The sequence below is a fragment of the Lactuca virosa genome, chromosome 8 (genome assembly GCF_052849685.1).
Source record: "Lactuca virosa cultivar CGN04683 chromosome 8, Lactuca_virosa_CGN04683_v6, whole genome shotgun sequence".
Taxonomy (NCBI): domain Eukaryota; kingdom Viridiplantae; phylum Streptophyta; class Magnoliopsida; order Asterales; family Asteraceae; genus Lactuca; species Lactuca virosa.
Window position 1 is genome coordinate 69,124,188 of NC_136433.1, and position 22,222 is coordinate 69,146,409.

Below are 22,222 nucleotides of genomic sequence, written 5' to 3' on the forward strand. Positions count from 1 at the left end.
CAAGCACGTAAAGTTGCCAACTTTACGTGATAAAACCACCTTAAGGAAGTCAAATCTGAGTGTTGGGTTGAAGTCTTAACCGAATAGGAGCTTAATGAGAGAAGTTGGCCAAGATGGGGAGTACGTTGGGCGTACAAGTTGGTATGCAGCGCGTACAAGCCCCAAAGCGAGTACACTAAGTGTACGAGTTGAGTACGCCCCGCGTACTCAACAGTTGGCTTCGAAGTTGTGGGCTTTTTGGTATTTGGGCCATGTTGGACCTTAGTAGTCTTGGGACTTGTTAGGTCATCAGCATTCTATTTTTGGGCTGATGTTATTTGATTGGACTCTCTTGGTTGAAGGCCCATGAAGGGATTTGGGCCCAATTTGGAAAATTGGGTCATATTTGGGTTTTTTGGTGATTATTTTGGAATTTGGGCCTTTTGGACAGTTGGTTTGGGCCTTATCTTTGAGCCAAGTTTTTTTTGGAAAGGGAACTTCCCTAACTACCCTAGTTTGGACTCTTAGTCTGAGTCGGGATCCAATTATTAACTGGATGTTATTTTGTGATTGATAGCGCATGGATTTTAGCTGGCCAACAGCCAGAGATTTATCTGTGAGGTTCAGTAGTCCGAGGTGAGTTTTCTCACTGGGATTAGCGGGTCGAAAGCACCAATTCTGACCCATGATTATTATGTTAGGATGCTAGAAGTTTGTGTGACTCTTGCATGTGTTATGTGTTGGTATGTATACGGAGTGGGGCTCGATGCTGGGCGAGGCCCGATGACTGTATTGTATGCCATTGGCTTTGCGATTATCGTATGTGTTAGCATGATTATATGTTTATATGTTTATATGTGCACCGGGCGGGGTCTGATGTCAGGCAAGGCCTAAAGAATGACAGATCTGTAACCCAAGCGGGGCTCGATGTCGGGCGGGGCCCGAGGCCAAGTGAGACTCAATGCCGATCGAGGCCTGATGTGGGGCGGGGGCCCAATATGTGTTTATTTATGTATGAATGTGATATTTTGGGGAACTCACTAAGCTTTGTGCTTACGGTTTTCAGATTATGTTTCAGGTCCTTCAGGAACGAAAGGGAATAGCCTGGGATGATTGCAGAGCACACATTACCTTTTTCCACATTTTATGATTTACTCTGATATGATATGATGTAGTGACATACTTTGATCCATCTTGGTTGTATGACAATGTTTTGAAAAACTGTTTTATTTAAATTAAAAATGAAATTTTTGGATCTTATTTTTGGGACATTACATGTTCCACCATTATCATAGCCTTATGGACCATTGTTGGTGTTTTAGGCCAATCTTGTTTGAAGATTTCGTCGTATATTTGGAACGTCGCCACCGTAAAAAAAGCCCAAGATGTCCAATAATGTAGACGATGGAAACGGATAATCGATGTTATAGCTCGAAAACCCTAACATTGAGCGGATTTGTAACTCAACGAAAATGACGGAACCGTAGCATGATCCCGTGTTTCCATTTCGCCACCGCCTTCGCATATAAGAAACCCTAGCTCATGTTTTTAGGCTTGTAGATCTGTTGTTCGTCCGGAGTTTCTATGGCTTGTAGCTCAACATCGTCGTCAGAGAAGTAGCGAGACAAAGCAAACGTTGTAGCCCATATATATACGCCGTCTTTGGAGTCTTTATGTCGCCACCGCCTCTGCAAACTCGCTGTGTTTGAAAAAATCTAGTGGTGGTGATGAGTAGATGAGGGCAAGGCAATGAAGGTGACTGCTCTGAGGTGTTTTCAATTCTTTGTTTTTTGGATTAATCACTTTGTGTTTATTGCTTCTTCCATAGTTGTTGGAAAGAATGGTATTATGCATCAAATCCTGTGTTTTATGTTGAATCTTACAACCTTAATACAATGTAAAAACCTTTAAGGACACGAGCTTCTTCTGTTTAGTCTTTTACTAGTCAAGATTAGCAACTCGATGTTAGTTTTTATTTGTTGTTCTGTTTTTTAATTCGTCCGGAAAAAGGACAATATTCTACTATTCCTTCTCTACATTTCTTATAATCAGATCTGACATTAAATGACCGATCAAGTTTTTAGACGAAACTTAGTAATTAATAATAAATAATTGGATTTATTATCACAACTAATGGATACATAATTCTCAAAGAGTTAGAACGGGAATTACAAAGAGTTTAAAGGGTTTTTAACCTAGTTAAGCCTATCAATATTACATTTAGAGTTCCTATTGACCTACCAATTAAAAGAAAATTGATGAATAAAATCAACAATGTCACTTTGTTTCAACGTACCACCCGGAAAAACTTTATCATTTCTAAATCTCCAAATATACCAAATGGAAGTACACATGACCACATCCACCAAAATTTTCTTTTTTGAACGGCTGATATATATTAAAAATCAAAAAGGAAAAAGCTTTAGCAAGCAACCAGAGCAAAACGAAAATTACAAAGTAGAGATCAATGTTGGGTTTTTGATCCATAAATTCCACTTGACATGGAATTTATGATTCATATGAGAAACCCAAGGAAAAAAAACGCAACAACATCGTAAAAAATTCTATCATTCCTAAGTTTGGACGTGTTAAATATCAACTTATTTCGGAAACACCGTGAGCACCACCAAGCACCTTTAATAATCACCTCTATGACTTGTTTCTTGACCGAAGGCATCACCAAATCTTCAAAAATGAAAACAAATATGTGACCGATATAAGACTAGAGAAACCCACTTCGCACCATAAACGTAGGTGGTACTAAAGATCTTTAGCTATTTGGCAGCTAAGAAACAAATGATGCATATATTCCATAGACCAAGAGGAGATCCAATTTGATTGAATCACCAAACCTTTCAAGGAAATGTCATCTCTAGTCGGTAAACGATTCAACAGAGTTCTCCAAGAAAAAAATGTTAACTTTTATAGGAAAGATATTACTCAAGGAAGTCGCCATAACATTAGTGGGTAAATATGCATCATCAATAACACCTCTGGTTTCCTTGACAAATACACAACATCCATTGCCAAGTCCCAAATCCATTGATTTGGTATGTCAATAACATTCACATGCATTAATAAATCAATTAAAGATGTTAGGCGAGACCCCATGACTCCTCTTCTTGGATCATGAATCCAACTCCAATTCCAATCATTATTAACACGTCTATCAACAATCGTGCAACAATTGTAGAGTTAGACGTATTGATGCTTATTTGTTGGTTTGATTGTTTGTCTATTTAGTTTGATAGTTAATATTTACTTTCGTTTCTTAATATTACAATATTATATTTTTATTTTTTTATTAAAACATTGTCTTTTGGAAAGTCTATCTAATTTTAGCACCTTGTTTTCAATTTTTTTAAATGTTTATATGATATTGTTGTTATTACATATATATTTTAAAATATAATATTATAGTAGAGAGAAACTTTTATATATATATATATATATATATATATATATATATATATATATATATATATATATATATATATATATATATATATATACTCTTCACTGACATAAAAAGCTCACCCGAGAGTATACTAAAACCATCTCCAACCCATCTCCATTTCTCCCCCCCCCCAATAAATGGAGTAAAAAATGGGGTAAATAGTGTTTCATCTCCAACCCTACTCAATTTTCTACCCTATTTTTTACCCCAAAAAAGTATATTCCTAGAATATTACATTTTTATAACTTATATATATTGTCAAATACACCCCTCTATTAATTAGATTTTAACAAATATATATTATATTTTAACTTAATATAAATTAGTATATAACATGATATTATAAATATTAAATATTGCATTTAAATTATAATTAGTAGATAAATTAACTAGAAATGTATAAAATAAAAATAAGAGGGACTAAAATTAGCAACCAAACTTCACCTTTATTTTTGGAGATATGAATAGTATTCCCCCATATATGGGGGAATACTATTCATATCTCCAAAAATGGAGATGGAAATGAGGTAGGGTTGGAGAAGAATGGGGGAAGAAATGGGGGAAAATAGAGTTTAGGGATGAGTTGGAGATGACCTAAGGTATGTATAGAATAAACCAAATAAAATTATAGTAATTATGTAATTAGTCCATGAAAGTACATTATCATTTATTGCTGAAATATCTACTTGAAACGTCACATCTTTTAACCAATATGGGCTGATAGAATAATGTCTTGTACTTGTTTGCTAAAAGGTTAATTGCATAAAATACATCTTTCATTGTTTTTCCCACAAAACCTTTACAATATAAACCAAAAGGTTGACATAAAATTTCATCTTTGCATAAAACCTTTACAATATAAACCAAAAGGTTAACACTACTTTTTATTTTTTTTTTCCTTTAATTTTATCGTGGTTTATATATAGATTTTCATATGGTAAAAAGGTTCTTTAAGAAACATTGGCAAATCTTGCGTTTTAACCCGTAAAGCGGGTAAAAAGAAGATAACGAAAATTTATATAAATTTAGGTTTAAATTATAAAAAAGAATTTATTTGAAAATAATTAGAATGTTACGTTTTTTTATGTAATTAATTAAATTAAAGTTCATTCTTATTCGATAACATAATAACACGTATCACAAACTTGGTTTTATCAGATGCTTAGCATCTAAAATAGAAATCGTGTTGGAAAGCACGACTTTTTTTAAAGCGAAGCAATTAATGTATGTCTTTTATCTTAAATAATTTGCAAAGTAGCGAAAACATCAAAATCATGTTTACAACGTTTAACTAAATTTTGGATTTTTGAAAAAAAAAATAGATATTTGCATGAATCATTGGCTTCTATTAAATATAAACAAAAGGGTAAAAATTCTGAAAAAAAATCATTTATAGTGAGTTATTTATGGAGTAAACTCAACTTTTCTTTTCTTTTGTATCTTTTGCATTTTTTTTTTCATTTTTTTTAGTTTAGCTATTTTTCAGGCTTAATGGCAATAATCTGGTTTTAGACATTCTTTTTGGAATAACTCTTTAAGTTTCTTCCGAAAAAATCCTTGACAAAAATATTCTTTGGAACAAATTTTTTCGTCATGGCTTATATTTCCGAAGTTTTTTATTTTATTATTTTTTTTGTTGCTCTTTATATTGTTTTTGGTAGTTAACATTAAATGTTGAAAGAAAATAATTTTTTTTTTCAAAACAAAGAGAAAGTTGTCGTGTGCAATTTTTATTGGTAAAAATACATATCAAAATCTATTTGCAGTATACTTAAAATTATACTTAAAATTTTTTGTTATGGCTTATAATTTCCAAGTTTTTCTTGTTAGTGCTCTTTATGTTGTTTTTGATAGTTTTAACATTATTATGCTTAAATATTGTAGCATGTGAGGAAAAAATGTCTAGTCAAACTTAACAATGTTTCTAACTGAAAAAAAAAGAGAGACTAGATTAGATTCTAAATACATATGTTGATCTTTGGTAATACTGTTGAATATATTTGTGATAAAAAAAAACTATATACCTTTCTAACAAAAAACAACTTCAAATGTAGATTTTTCTGAAATTTTCAAATTAAAATTTATAGATTATATAAAAATCAATACTTTATAATAAAGCACTTTTAAAACCAAAGATCAGAATATGATGCATATAATAGAGAGAAATCAAGTAATCTAACCACTTTTAATGTGTATTTGAAATAAATAACCCGATTTTTTTTTTAAAAAGGACAAACTATACGAATGGTCCCTATGGTTTAGAGTAATATGCGTGTTTGGTCCCTAACTTGTTTTATTAACTCGGAAGGTCCCTGTAGTTTTGTTTTGTTTCGAGCTTGGTCTCTAATCAACATAAAAAGACTTATTTGCCCTTATTCATTTATTTTATCCTTTTTACATTATTATTTATTAAAAATATTAATAAATATGTTGAAAAAATGAGTTAAATATTTTGGTTCTTTAAACTAAGAGACCAAAACATCCAGCCCCTCCTTCCCTTCATTGTGTTCTGTCACGGTAAACCACATCTGATCACCGTCACCACTAACCTACGACTACCACCATCACTACCTTTGTAATTGGAAAAACACCACCGATGTTAAAATCCAAGAAAAAAATGCTTAACCAAAAATCGATTCACAAGATCAAAGTTATTCAAGAAATCAAATCCAAAAACCCAGTCAAAAGAATCAAATCTAGAAATCAAACACTATATAAACAAACACACACTTACACACAGACACAAAAAACCTGATGCAACTTCGATTTCTTTTGATTTGAAGCCTAATAAGTCACAAATAGTCACAGTTTCTTCTGATTTGAAGCCCAACTGATTATACCTAGAATCGATTTCGTATAACAGTAACAAGAGCATGAACATCGCATATTCTTTAGGTTTTTCAGCTATTTTGAACCCTAATCGACCACAATGGTTTTATGAGGCGTGATGGTAGGGAGAAAACAAAGGGGAAGGAGCTGGGGGGTTTGGTCGGAAACAGCCAAGGCAACCTCGAGATCTAAGATTTGTTCGTTGGACATCGCGTTCCAGGAATCGTTAGTTGAATAGGTCGTCGGACGCCAGGTCCCGCATAGTATATTACTTCTTCTTGTTGGAGCCGGTACCATGGGAGGTGTGATTATCGCTTGAAAGACGAACCGGTTTCTGAAATAGGTCAACAAAGTGGGTTGCGGTCATCGCCGGGTGGGTCATCGATTCCGAGGAAGATTGTGTCGACGATTGAGAAGAGAAGAGAGGACGTAGGCTGAGAGGGAGAGAGTCGATCTGTTGGGGGTAAAGGGGAAGGAGGGCGGCGATGGGTATTTTTCTTTTTATTTTAATTTAAAAATGATAAATAATATAATAGAAAATAAAAATAATATTAAGGGTAGATCAGTCTTTTTATGTTGATTAGGGACCAAGTTCGAAACAAAACTAAACTACAAGGACCTTCCGAGTTAAAAAAATAAGTTAGGGACCAAATGTGCAGATTACTCAAACCACACGGACCATTCGTGTAATTTGTTCTTTTAAAAATAACTACTTTCTAGAATGGGGTATTCCGGACCAAGAAAAAATATTTTTTTTGACTAATTCCACAATGACATTACGGATTCTGGACGAAAATTTTGGATTTCGAAAAAAAAAACTCTGAAATTTCAAAAGCAAGTCCGAAATTTGAAGAACAATTCCGGAATTTCTAGAAAAAAATTTGTTTTTTTAATTAAATTTAACAAAAGTTAAAAAAAAACATATTAATGTGAACTATATACGATATTAATGCATAAATTAGACATTTTATTGAGAAACGGTGACATTAAATATTTCGAAATATAGCATTTGGAATCCAAAAACAAAATAAAAAAATTCTTTGATTTTTTTTTAAAAAAAGCTCCAGAATATGAATAGTTTATTTATTATTTATTTATTATTTTTTATACGACGGAATGATATTAAATAAAAGCCACTGCAATCAAGCACAAGTCAGGGAAGAAAAAACAATTACATAATGTTAAGAGGGGAGCAGATTCACTCAACCCAATTACAAGCATCAAAACCGAAGTGATAATGATGTCCACCAGCTTCAAAGAAGAGATTCTCAAATTTTTGAAAATCAAGTCATTCCTCGCTTTCCAGACACACCAAAGAAAACCATAAACGATAACTAGCAAGAGATCACGTTTCTTAGGACACCGCCCCCAATCCGCCGCGAAAACCACCTACTCACTAACCGTCACTGAATTTTGGGCAGAAATGTTACACCATTGGAAAATCTACTTCAAGGCCTCCTTGGTGAATTGACAGCCCACCAAAAAGTGATTCGAATCATCCAGATCAGTAGAACAAAAATGACAGTTCAGAGAGGAAAAAGAAAGTCCCCTGCGAGAAAGAGCAAGCGCCGAAGTGATCCAATCCATACAAGCACGCCAAACAAACCCAATAACTTTAAGAGGAGCCAGGTGAACCCAAACGGTTGGATTCTCCACCTGAGTAGTAATCTTAGAGTTAATGGGATAACTCAAATTACAAACATAGAAATTACCATCAGAAGAGAGTTTACATCTCCGGTTATCCACTCCAGGAGCTAAAATCACTTGCTAAAGCAGCGCCAGAAAGGGCATTTAACTTTATAGACTCCATAGAATTACTAGGAGTTTTTTTCCACACCCAAGTCAAGTTCCGATTGGATCTAATCCTATCAGAGATGAAACAGATTTTTTTCTGTCAATATTAAAGATGCTTGGAAAGCGATCAACAAAAGTCCTGTCTCCGGACCAATCTTCCAACCAAAAGAGAGTATTCTTTCCAGAATTAACTTGAATATGAAATATGTCAGAAGCACAGATTCCCATATCCGAGAGAATGGATGAGTTATTCTTCAAAAACTGAAAAATATGGTTATTTTCTTTGAAAACTTCATTTTATAACGGTTAGTTTAGCAATTTTCCTATAATATATAATATGCATATAATACAATCTTTTACTTGTAATTATAGATGAGTTGCACGATTATATTGTACTTTCAAATGTTGGGAATATTAGGGTTTGTGGTGGAGATCTGGATACCGACTTGGATCGTGATATCACTTTCCGAACTGATATTTCTACTCTATGACTGGGTTACAAGAAATTCAGCCTAGGATAATCCGAGTGGACACTTACGATTCTAGGCACAGAAATCGTAAGCTAAAATGCTAGAGGATTCTGTGAAAGTATGATGAAAAACGAGAGCTTAATATTGTAACTCTCTTCTGAAAAGAAGAGTCGTTTATATAATAAACAATATTAGGGTTTTACCAGGTTGGGCCATCATTAGTTGCTTTGGAAGCAAGTAATATTAATCCGGATTTAATGAGGATTTAGGGTTACCAAAACTTTCCAGCCAGGGGCTCTGCCCCTTGGACCCCGCTAGGGGCGCTGCCCCTAGACCCCGCCAAAGGGGCGCTGCCCCTTTGGAAGCCCCGGACCCGGGGGCGCTGCCCCCGGACCCCCGACTAGTCATCGAACCGACTTCTAATTCGATCTTATACATGCGTGCACTCCGCACAACCCCGTACATATAATAGAATACAATTTTTGAAGCCCCCTTAGCTCACATGTTAGTTCTAGTTACTTAAAATGACATGGTGACACTAAAACCACCAACATCCAATACTAGGAACTGAAGGAGGACATGTTTTTTCTTTTGTTAGGTTTAACATAAGCTCACCAATCCTATCATTTCCTGCAATGAGGTAAAGAACAACGGGAATACAATTAAGAAGTTGCGAGTTAAATGATCTTTAAGGAATTTTATCCGATTGACAAAAATCAATAATTGCAACAACAAATTTAGGTATTCGCAACAAAAAAATACATTAAAAGGCAACAATGCTACATTAGAAACTCATTTCCAACAATTGCAAAAACATCATATTTCAGCAACAATTTTCGGAAACAATTTCAACAAATGCAACAACTTAAGATTCCAGCAAACATAAAAGCATTAGATTTCATAACAACATTAAAAGAAACGATTTCATAACAAAAAAGTTAGCACTAAACACTCAAAAAGTTACTTGCGGCAAGGTAGCGGAAGGGAAGGACTACGACGATGCGGTGACTTCAGTGAAAGTGGAAGGCGACGAGAAAGGTGGTGTTGATTTAGAGTATATATGGACAGACGGAGGAGTATCGTCGATGGAAAGGTGAGAGCAATGTGTGTGTAGTGCCATGGATGTTTCAAAGAAAAAAGGTGGAAATTGTGTTTTCCGGTTATATCAAAAGGAAATTTCGCAAAAATGAATGGTTCAATAGGTTTATATGTGTCGAGTGATTCAGAGATATATTTTGGTGTGCTTATTGGTTCAGAGATACTTTTTAACCTATCTAAACGCCCCAAGTACTTAACAACTTAGTGACTTTTTTAATTGAAATGTTAAGAGGTTAAACAAACTACCCTAAATATTATATTCTCTAGAAATAAATAAATATCATATACAAGAAAAAAAACCCAAATAAGACAAATAAATAACGTGTTAGTGATGTTGTTTGATTACCACTAAAAGCATCCACAATGATGAGTTCAATGAGAAAGTTGAATGATATGACAAGTCTAAGTGTCATTAAATAGATGAAACTCTACCACTATCAGATGTCACATTGACATTCAATAGATTTGGAGTTCAATGACTATTGAACTCTTCAATGTAAAAAATGAAAGTTTTTAGTTTTTAAATATATACTATAAATTACATTTTGTAATATTCTATTAAATTTTAAAGAGTTTAATGCATTGTAGGAAAAAAATGATATAGTTGTATGGATTGTAGAAAGATGATGTAACAATTATTGAATTCTATGGAGTTCAATGCATTGTGAATGCATTAATTTTAAATTCAAATATCATAATTAATGTACTATATAAGCCTGGTCTGTATACCCATAATTGCACACTATGGTGGTTGAGGTGGCACCGCAGTGTGTGGTGAACACAACACTGAACCCTCAGTTGCACCACGGTAAGGATACCGCATGTGAAGGTACAATTTTTCTTTATTTTTAACCGTTGGAGTGTGTGTATGTATGTTGTGTGTGTAGTAAGGTATGCTATGACCCCATCAGTTTGTGAGGTGAGGGAAAAAAATAATATCACGATGACATGACACTGAAATAGTATGGTGAGTGTGGTAACATCCTATGAACTAAGATTATATGAATACATCTCTAAAACTAACTATTCATTCTTTTATAGTCTTATTCATTTATTTATTTTGGTGTTGCTTGTAATTATTATATATATATATATATATATATATATATATATATATATATATATATATATATAAATTTTCTTCGCCGTTAAAAAAAAACTACTCATAACATTAGTTGTAGTAAGAGTTCATTAATAAATGAATTTCTGTTTTTCTTTATTTTTTACAAGCTAAAACACATTGATGGGTACTAAACACCCCACACGATATTATATTATTTCCAATTTTTAATTGTGTTGATATATGCCACGTCATCATAAAAAAATAAAGAAGAAAAAAGTAAAAGCAATTTCCCCCAAACCACTTTGAATGTTAAAGAAACCCTGAAACCCCGTTTCCATTACAAAAGCAGTCTACACTCACACTCTACACCACTCTGTGTGTCTCAACGGCAACACCAGCTGTCCTCCTCGTTAATGGCGGTTTCAATCTCCGTTCTCGTCGTTATCGTGTCCCTTCACCTCATGGCCTTCGTCCTCGCCATCGGCGCCGAACGCCGCCGTAGCACGGTACTCAATTTTCTCAATTCCTCCATGTATATCCGTAATTGAAGCTCGTAATAGTAGTAGTATCTTATTTATCATCCGTTTACTAATTATTAGGCAAAAGTGGTGCCGGACCAGTACGATGAGTACGATTACTGTGTCTACGCCTCCGATGCGTCGACGGCGTATGGTTTGTCGGCGTTTGGGCTGTTGCTCATCAGTCAGACGGTTGTTAGCGGTGTTACCAAGTGTTTATGCTTTGGTAAAGGTCTCGTGAGGGGTAGGTCAAAGACTATTGCGATCTTCTTCTTCATTTTCTCCTGGTAAGTTTCATTAATTCATTATTAATGCAATCATATCATCTAGAGTTCAATTGAAATACAGTTTGAATTGTATCCAGTGATCTTCAATTTGCCGATTTAGTTTCTAGTTAGGGCAAAGTGTGGGTCCTTGATGTGCTTTACTTGTCACTTAGCAATGAGTAGTTGAAACAAACTCCGGATATTTGACGTGTTGGGAATATTCCTGCTACACTGCCAACGTTTACTCCACATGGAAAGTATAATCTATCTGTTACCACTTTAATCGATCTGATTATCTCATTATCATGCGATTAATGCTACATTATTCAATTCCACTTCCAATTCCATGGTGATTGAATTCCATTTCCAATTCCAATTCCAGTTCCAGTTCTTATCTTCATCTTTTTCTTACAATGTCATAACAAGAAGAAATGAAAGTTGGATGCTATAAAAACAAATGAACAAAAGGACATTGCTATTTCTTGCATATCTATTTCTTGCATATCTATTTCTTGCATATAACCCTGTGAATTCTACTCAATTGTAGGATCAGTTTTCTTGGGGCAGAAGCATGTCTACTTGCAGGATCTGCTAAAAATGCTTACCACACTAAATACAGAGGCATCTACCATGTAACAGATCTCTCATGTGAGACTTTACGTAAAGGTGTGTTTGCTGGTGGGGCCGCGTTGACTTTTCTTTCAATGGTGGCTTCGATTGTCTACTATGCGGTCCACTGTAAGGCGGACACGGGTGGATGGGAAAAGCACCAGAATGAAGAACTAGGTATGACTTCATCTGGTTTTACCGGGAATCAGGGTCAAAATGCTGGTCAATTTGAAAAGCTTTGATTAAGTTAATAATTTCGTTAATATTATTTATATTATAGAAAAAGAAAAGAAAAGAAATATGAGATTTAAGAGTTGTGTTTAAGGTTATTATATTAAGATTAATTATTAGTGATTATGTACAACTTTTTGATGTTTGAACGTGTTAATGTTGAGTATGTACATGAATGTTCATGTGGCTGTGCTATGTTTGATTAGGAAGCAAAACATTCATCGGTGGGAATTAAACGTCCCTCAAATTCATATGTTGAGGGATTGGATTTGTTCGACTGATAACTTGTCTCTAAATTAGGGGTGAGCATTTGGACCGTACCAGACCGGTTTTACAGTAATTGGTGGACCTTTGACTGGACCTGTTGAGGCTTACCAGGTCCGGTTGCCAGTTCTTGAACGTAAAAATGAGCATTTGGACAGGACCGAACCTGTTTTGCAGAAATTGATGGACCTTGGACCGGACCTGTTGAGGTTTACCAGGAACAGGTCCGGTCTATAGGTCTAAATGCTTACCCCTACTCTAAAAGCAATGCAAAGGAAATGTTGGGATGTTGTGTGCGCCTATGACTTATTGGGTTATTTGTTCATTCCAAAAAATGATTTTTTTTGAAAATGCTTTTGAAATGCAACCAGTTATGATAGTAATATGTGACATGTAATTTGTAGAAGTACAAGTTCTCTATGTTATTCCTTGCAATAAATCTTGTTTATTGAATGCTTTAAGCCATTTTCCAAAATTTTACATGAACAAAAATACAAACTATTATGATTTCAATTATTTTAGTATTCATTAGAAGTAAATTATAACAAAATCAAACAATTTTACTAGTGGCCAAATAATGATATGAATGAGTTGTCATTCTTTTTACTTATAAGTTAACTTTTGGCCAGATGAATACATATGAATAATTGAACAAAGCTAAGTAAAGTAAGAACGATTTTGAGTTTATTTATTTTGAAAAAGATAAAAATTAAAAATGGAATAAAATGATATAAAGTATAAACTATTACACACACCTTCCATTACTTGGCACATGTTATAAAATGGTATAAAGCATAAACTATTACATACTCCTTCCATAACTTGGGACATGTTAATTCTAGAGACAAAACTCCAAAGTCATCCCTTTCTTCCTTTTGCAAACCTTTCTTAATAACAAAGATTAGAACCTACTTTTCACTATAAAAGTGGCATTTTATCTTATTCTTTTTGGCACAAATCGCATATACCAACTCCCAAAATACATCAATCTTGTCCACCTCAATAAGACAATAACCATGTCATTATCGCAGTCTTCCGATTCAGATGATCACCACACCCACCAAAATAATGCAACAACATTCAAAATATATTTTCATTCCTTCATTGGAAATGGCCCTGGTATTTTATAGAAAAACTTAAAACACTTTGAAGTATTCAACAAATGTGTATATGTTCTTAATTATCATTTATAACACAAAGTTTGATGTGCACCATTTCAGTAGCAGACGTTCTTTTATGGAGAAACACAAGAGTATCGGCATCACTTTTACTTGGGACTACTACAATGTGGTTTCTTTTTGAGGTTTATGAATATAATTTCGTTTCTCTTCTTTGTAACCTCGCCATTATTGGCATGTTGACAATCTATGTCACATACACCATGGCCAAATATACTCAATGGTAAGCTAATTACTTTGACATATATGAAAACGATTAGTTGTTATATGTAAATTTAATCTTTTATTATACAGGGATCTTCCGGATTTTGAAGAAATCACCATACAAGAAGCAGCATTTAAATGGTTATATAAGAAAACAAACAGATTGTTACTTGAATTTTACTATACAGCAAGTGGAGAGGATCTCATTCGTTTTTTCATGGTATGTGTGAAACTTATGTTGAACTAAAAATGATTAGATAAAGTTTTGACGTTAAAATTCATGTGATGTGCTATTTTTTGGGTTCTTTATAGACACTGATATCGTTATGGATGATATCTGTTATTGGAAGCCATTTCAGTTCTTTGAACCTTATATACCTTTGTAAGTTTGAACATTTGTCTTTTTCAAAATTTATAATAGATTTAGTTGTACATATGGTAATGGATTCATCTTTTTTGTAGGTTTTCTTTGTGTTGGAACCCTACCGGCTCTATATCAACGATATGAGAAAGAAGTTGATTACCTTGTAAGCAAAGCGATTAGAGACATGAAAATTGTTTTGAAACAATTTGATTCTAATGTTCTTAGCAAGATCCCAAGAGGACAAGTGAAAGAAAAGAAACGCAAATAAACTGCAAAGGCAGGTTAAATAAATTATTACAGAAACTTGTATATATGACCGTTTGTGTATAGAATTATTATAAAGTATAAGTTAAAGATGTACACGTGATGTTGATACATATGTAAATCAAATACAATATCATATTTTCTTCCCAATATTTCACCATTAATTGCGTAGCTAGCAAAAATAGTTCAATTTTTGTTTATGAAATGATGCGCCTATTTTCCGGTATTCGTGTAATACTGATTCTCATTCCAAACAATAAGTACATATTTATATTGTTGATATTTTTATTCAAAAATTGTTTCAAAAACATATACATAGCACGGAAGACTTAAGATTTGAACAAAATAAAACTAGTTTTATTCCCACCAAAAGATTATTTTGCAAAACTAAGAAATATTAAAACAACCATAGAAGGAAAGTGTTACAATCTTTGAAAACTTTGGTTTATTTTGGCAATTAGGACGTTGATGAAGATGACTTTAAGTTCAAAAAAAAAAAAGCTCTATAGAAGTATCCACCAAGCAAGAGTAGAACCATCAAAATATGTTAGTATAACACTTGTAAAATGTTGTTCTTAAGCTTTAAGACACATTCTAAAATATGTCTAAAGAGAACCAACACTTAATCCTTCACTTGTAGCACCAAATTGTAAAAGAGAAGACGAGAATAAGGGGCTTGATCTTTGAATTTTGGCAGCCCTCTAGAGAGCATATTGCTCTTAGTTTTGAGCTTGAAAAGGAAAGGAAAACATGCAAGTGAAAAACTAGCTTGAACTCTTGTCTCATTGTAACATCCGTCTCTCGAGGTATTATTTAGATTATGTAAATTAATATTAGCTTTGGGCTAACACTTGGACAATGGACCTTTAGGGGTGGACCTTAGCAAAATGGGCCAAGAAGTTGGGCTGCCCATAAGCCGTACGCTGGGCGTAACCTGGCGTACGCGGGGCGTAGTGGCACATTGGATTCGAGGGACTCGGGGGCGTACGCGCAGCGTTCCAAGAGGTACGCCCAACGTATGCGGGCAGATGCCAAACCCTAATTTTTAGGGTTTAAGACATATAAATACCCCATTATAGCCTCCCCTCTGGCCTCCTCATCAGTCCCTCACCCTCATAAAACCCTAGTTCGCCTCATACTCCATTTTTGTGTGTGCTTGACCTTTTTGAGTTCATTTTTGTGAAGAAAGGCTTGGAAGAAGTGAAGAGAAGTTGGAGGAGAAGCACTTGAGTATCTTGAGCTCAAGGATCTGGAACTAGTTCATCTTTTGGCACCCAAAGGAGGTATAAAGCTCCTATCTTTCCTATTCAAAGCTTAGATCTAGGGTTTTGAAGCTTGGACCTTTTTAGGTCCAAAGAATGGATATTGTTCATGTAACTTCGTTTTTGAGCTTAGGGTTGCCACCCTTGAAGCTCAAAGTGTACCTTTAGTAGTAAAGTTGCAAGCTTTGAGGTCTTTATGTAGCCATGCATGAGATCCAACCATTTCCATGGAAGTTTATTGCTATTTTTAGAGTTGGGTTCATTTGGTGGGTTGCAAGCCACCACGTGATCGACTTTATGGGTTAGGATGAAGTATTGGACTCAGATCTGTAGTTTGGATGTAGTGTCTTAAGGGATTAAGCAGTTTTGGAGAAAATGGCTTAACAGGAGAGTACGCTGGGCGTACATGCCAGTACGCGCAGCGTACAAGCCATTCAAGCAGTACGCGCAGCGTACGCTCAGACAGTGGGCTTTATGTTATTGGGTCTCGGTTTGGGCCAAGCTTTGGACATAGCAGTAGTTGGGCCGTGATGGGCCTTCAAAAGCCAGTCAAGGGCCCAAGGACTAGTAGGGCTTGAGAGGAAAGCCCATTTGAGGAGTTGGGCCCAATTTAGAAAATTGGGCCATTTGGAGACTTTAATGGGCTTTATTGAGTTTGGAAGGACTAGAAAGGATTGGGACTAGGTCATGGCCCAAATTAGATCAAAAAGGGGTAAAACAGTCATTTTACCCTTAGAATGATTCTCAGTTTTTGACTAAGTGTTTATTTGGTCATAATAGCTGGAGAGTAGTTGGAGCAGCGGACAAAGTTACCTTGTACGAGTTTTCAGCAGCCAGACTGAGAGGTGAGTTCTCTTCCAGTAGGAACGGGTCTAAGGCCACAATGTCGGCCCGTTTAGATGTTATTAGTTCCGGACTACGGTCCGATGCCAGGGCGGTCCCGAGAAGAGTATATGTATGCTTGATGTCTTCGTGATTCATGCATGTTATGTGTTATGTGTTCCGGGGCAAGCCCGATGTATGTTAGCTTATATGTTATGTGTTATGTGTTCCGGGGCAAGCCCAATGTCGGGGTTAGCCCGATGCAGATTACATGTTTCCGGACTTCGGTCCGATGCCGGGGCGGTCTCGAGAAGTAGTTATGTATGCTTGATGCCTTTATGATTCATGTATGTTATATGTTATGTGCCGGGGCAAGCCCGATGTATGCTAGTTTATATGTTATATGTTATATGTTCCGGGCTTCGGTCCGATGTCGGGGTAAGCCCGATGCAGGTTATTTGATTATGTTATGTGTTATGATATATGTTATGCTGTGTATGTGTCGGGGCAAGCCCGATGCCGGGGTGAGGCCGATGCCAGACGTAGTCTGATGCCGGGGTGAGCCCGGTGCCGGGCAGGAGTCCGATGCTGGGTAAGCCGATGTCGGGTTCGTCCTGATGCAGTTGGGAGTAGCCCCAGAGTTATGTTATTTTTTATATGACATGTGTATGGTATGTGGTAGTTTGGGGAGACTCACTAAGCTTCGTGCTTACAGTTTTCAGTTTTGGTTTCAGAAACTTCGACTTTCACAAGAGGAGCTCGGGATGATTGCTGTGCACACACCATTTGTTTAGCCTAAGATGTTTATACTCTGATATATTTGACATGTGACTTTGATACATGAGTTATGACTTTTATATGATGAGGATATTTATGGTTTTATTAATGGTTTAAAACGAAAATTTTGGGCTGTATTTTTGGGATGTTTCACTCATACCACTCTTTTATACAAGCAAATGCATAGAAAAGTTAAGACACAAAAGCAAAAGTGAAAGTCATTTTTTCTTACAAAGCATGGAGAAATAATAAACAATTTAACACTCCAACTAGCCATGTCTTTAATCATATTAAACTAGAGCCGTAAGAAGCATGGTATGAGTAATAAACAAATCATAAAGTGATATTGTCTCTTTAACCCTAAAATTCGACTAACATAAGGAAGAAGACAAAATCAAAATGTTCATTACATAACCCATGACTAGTTATATTAGATGTAAATATTTTGTTACTTAAAGTGCCCAAAAGTTTTTACACAACATCAATAATCAATAATATACCATATGATATATATATATATATATATATATATATATATATATATATATATATATATATATATATATATATATATATATATAGTTCTGCTCTCTTTATTATTATTTCCTAGAAATAATAATTACCAATAGGTTGGTAAAATATTATTTCTCAAAATAATGTTTTTCCAATTAAATACAAATGTTGATATATTTCTAAATAATTAAATTATACTAATAAATAATCAATTGATGATAACTTGCTATAAGGTGTGACCCTATAGGATCATATGTTATTATCAATATCATTCTATAATGACTCTTGAGCATACAAGATCTTTCATATACAATGTTTAAACATAGGTTGGGCCTACAACATAGACAAAATACACATGGGCCTAGTATACAAATACATAGTTACATACTAAATTACTAATATGATCCTACACTTTAAATGAGATAGTACCAGACACTTGAACTAGAACAAAACTCAAAGAATAAAGGAGACGGTAGCCAATATAAAAGGAATCAAAAAGATAGATTGAAGGCAATCAACGATGGTCGTGAGGGGGGTTAGATGTTTTTCTTTTTGAAGGTCAATGGAGTCTTTCGGAGTGCAAGGTTGCGACAAGGTACATCATTTGTGATTCTTTTGGGGGTTGTTTGCAATTAATTTTATCGAGTTAGTTGGTGTCATGGAGGCGAATGGAAAATCATATTTGTCAAATATTACATGAAAATAGATAATAACCTTCTTTGAAGAGATGTCAAGGCAACAAAACCTACAATGATTGGAAGGATGACCAAGAAATATGCATGTGGTAGACCGAGGGTGGAGTTTGTGAGAAGTATGAAGGTTGGGTAGCAAAGGTACGGAGATGATTGTTGGATGATTTTTTCTCGTGTAGTTTGGTGAAATGGAATTGCTTTGTAAATGGATTTAGATGGTACCATTTTAGAGGATCAATTGCCATATATAAGGATTGCGTGGGTATGTGAGATTGGATAAGGATAGTACATATGCGTATGCGATTATTGATTGTGAGGATCATCCATCCTAACTTTCCACATAGGTGAGGTACAAGTCACCAGAGTTGTCGCACCAAAGAAGTTGGCATGCATGGATTGATGGAAATCCTTCATAGAGAAACCAAATTCTTTTTAGCACTATTATCTCTAATGACGAGTCTAGAACTGAATTTCCCATGGTTCACTATTTAAGTGAAACCGATACAAAAGGAAGAGTGCAAAAAAAAAAAAAACTAGTAGTGGGTCAGGTCGTAATATCGCATAAACAAAAAAAGATCCAAAGTTCTTGCAATTGTATCGTACGATGTCTTATATCTTAAAGTATGCTCACAACCGTATCATAGACTACTGAAGGGGGAGACAGACTGGCAGGGGAGGAGCTCTGAAGCTATCAGCGGTGTCAAAGGCGGTGGTTAGTGTGATGGTGACTGTCTGACAAATCGTCACTCACTCGATCAGTCGTGTGTCCTTATGTGCGTGCGAGAAGCTTGATGATGGATGATGAAAAAAAGGATGCCAACAGATCCCAATTCCCATGTTTGATTGTTTTTTTTTTATTAAACTGCAAAAACAATGGTCCATGTGGTATCATCTTTTCCGGGTTTTGGTCCAAACCCCAACTTTTTTGGATTGGTGGTCATTTTGAGCTAGTTTTGTTGCGTATTTGGTCACTCAAAAAATTGAAATTACTATAATACTTGTGGTGTATTTATTTTCCATTTTTCTTTGATTTTTTAAAAATTTAATAATTATTTATGTATTTTAATAATTAAAAAATAAGAGAGAGCCCACCTCCCCCCTATTCTCTCTCTCTCTCTCTCACACACACACACACACCTCTGATTGTCTTCTTCCTCAAGAAAACCCACACAATTTCATACTTACATACACACTGTAACTAAACACACATTTACACACACTAAATGCTATGCTTAGATTTGGAATTAAAAATGATTTCATGTTCATGGTTCGTGTGCTTTTAGATATTCAACCTCCATTTCAAGAACAAACCTAGATTTGATATTCATCATGTTCATCAAAACCCAGGTCTGATATTCATCTTGTTCATCAAAACCCAAGTCATTGAACGCAAAGCCCTACGACAACTCCACCAACCGTTGACATGCCTGTTGCAGAACCTCGTCAGTTCTCCAATCTCATCTCCTCTAACTCCAGTTTTTGATCCAAATATGGTGGCAAGCACGAGTTTTTCTGATTAAGAAAGAGGGAGGAGCAGTGATCGGAGGAGGAAGGAGCGATTTATGATTCACACACACCCCCACACACACATACCTTCTTGAAATAATTTCAGATTCATACACACATATACCTTCTTAAAACAATGTTAGATTCATACATACAGACATATATGTTCTCCCTTCTTTTTTCCTCTTCCTCATGCTCGTTGCCTTCAACTCCAACTAATCAACATTATCGTTATTGTGTTTATTCATCATCAAACCCTAAAATGCTACCAACATCACCACAGTGAACCACCATTCTCGCTGTCACCTTTCATCCATCTCCAACATTACCATTGTGTCCCCTTCTCTGGTCATTATCGTCGTCAAGCACCATCGAACCCCCCCCCCCAATCATTTTCATGCTTTATCTTCATCTCCATCATATACTAGTGTTGGTGATGGATGATAGATCAATTACCATTAGATTGAAAACTTAGGGGTTAGGATAGACAGGTACTCGACAATGATGGTCTGAGGGTCGAGTTTTGGCGGCGACGATGATGGTTTGAGGGAAGCCTAGTTTCACCGGCGGTTTTATGGTTCTGCAAATGTATTACATAATAGAAAGAGGGAAAAAATAAAGGAAATAGAAATAAGAGGATGTTGGTGGGGTCTAGGTGGAGAGAGAGAGAGATAGAGATAGAGAGAGAGAAAAGAGAGAGATAGAGAGAGAGATAGATAGATAGATAGATAGATAGAGGGAGAAAGAGAGAGAGAGAGAGAGAGAGAGAGAGAGAGAGAGAAAACATAAAAAAATGTATCTAAAGAGCATTTTAGTCTTTTCAGTTTTTCGAGGGACCAAAACCATAAGAAAACTAGCTCAAAATGACAACTAATCCAAAAAAGTTGGGTTTTTGACCAAAACCCAGAAAAAATTCATACCACAAGGACCATTATTGCAGTTTTGTCTTTTTTTTTCTTTATCTAATGTTATATTGTAATGGACTGTTTTATAGTAGTTAATATTATAAAAGGATTGAGTATTTGGGCTACTAAAATATAAGATGCGGGCTTTAAAAATCTCGATTTGTATTTTTTTCCAAACAAAATATGATAGGTCACTCTAAATATTTAAGGTAGGTCCTAAAATTATTTTTATATCAATTATTATAAAAATTGAAAACTTAGTAGGTCAAGTGATCACCTAAGCCTTTCATGGACGTGCCTTAGATTATCTCATGTAAATTGATATATATATATATATATATATATATATATATATATATATATATATATATATATAAATCAGATTTTTGATAATTTAGGTGGTAATAAGAATGTTATTGTAACATCCTGTTTCGCATTGTAACCATTTTGAGTTGATGATCAAAGGATTGGGTATTAGTTGGCTTCAGACCCTCGAGAAGTTGGGTTATGGACTCATTTGGAGTGGTTAAGGTATTTCGAATAGTCCGGGTATTCGATTTGTGTTCGGAATCAAAGGGGCATTTTGGTAATTTATCAGCTCGTGTTTTTATAGAAAGCGGATGCTCGTTCGGGATATCTTAGGGTGAGTATGAATTGGTATCAATATTGAGCGTCTCGGTCCCTTTATATTGATATAAGGATCGTTGGAAAATCGGAGTTGTATCGAGAGAGTTTTGGCCTTCGGAAGAATTAGGGTTTGGGGAAAACCCTAGTACGTGGGGCGTACCAAGGAGGTACGCAGGGCGTACTGATGCGAAGCCAGTTACGCAAGGCGTAGTGTTGGTTACGCGTAGCGTAGGTACGAGGTTTGGGTCGGGGTGCGAGACCTCGTATGTTGGGCGTACAAGGTAGTACGTGAAGCGTACGAAGGGCAGATTGAAAACCCTAATTTTAAGGTTGTACCCTATATAAGCATTATGTTAGCCTCTTTCTTCATTTCCTAAGTTATCCCCCACCCTCTAAAATCCTATAATTCATCATTTAGTCTTCATGGTGGCATCTTGAGCTTATGGTGTTCATTTTTGGTGTATTTGGTCCATTCCTAAGAAGGTGGAGCTTATTGCAAGGATGGGAATTAAGGAAGAGCTTATGGATCT

At 35.3% G+C, this 22,222-nt stretch overlaps 2 protein-coding genes across 2 annotated transcripts; both read left to right on the plus strand.

Moving 5' to 3' along the window:
• Positions 1-10,985: 10,985 nt before the first annotated feature.
• LOC145128654 (aerobic coproporphyrinogen-III oxidase (DUF1218)) lies at positions 10,986-12,496 on the plus strand. The gene is made up of 3 exons (XM_079063475.1): positions 10,986-11,196; positions 11,290-11,495; positions 12,022-12,496. The coding sequence occupies exons 1-3, from the start codon at positions 11,104-11,106 to the stop codon at positions 12,323-12,325; spliced, it is 603 nt and encodes a 200-aa protein (XP_078919601.1). The 5' UTR covers positions 10,986-11,103; the 3' UTR covers positions 12,326-12,496.
• Positions 12,497-13,519: 1,023 nt separating this feature from the next.
• Positions 13,520-14,738, plus strand: LOC145133586 (reticulon-like protein B9). Its single transcript, XM_079068511.1, has 5 exons — positions 13,520-13,697; positions 13,799-13,979; positions 14,051-14,180; positions 14,273-14,342; positions 14,423-14,738. Exons 1-5 carry the CDS (start codon positions 13,595-13,597, stop codon positions 14,590-14,592), a joined length of 654 nt encoding a protein of 217 aa, XP_078924637.1. The 5' UTR covers positions 13,520-13,594; the 3' UTR covers positions 14,593-14,738.
• Positions 14,739-22,222: the final 7,484 nt, after the last annotated feature.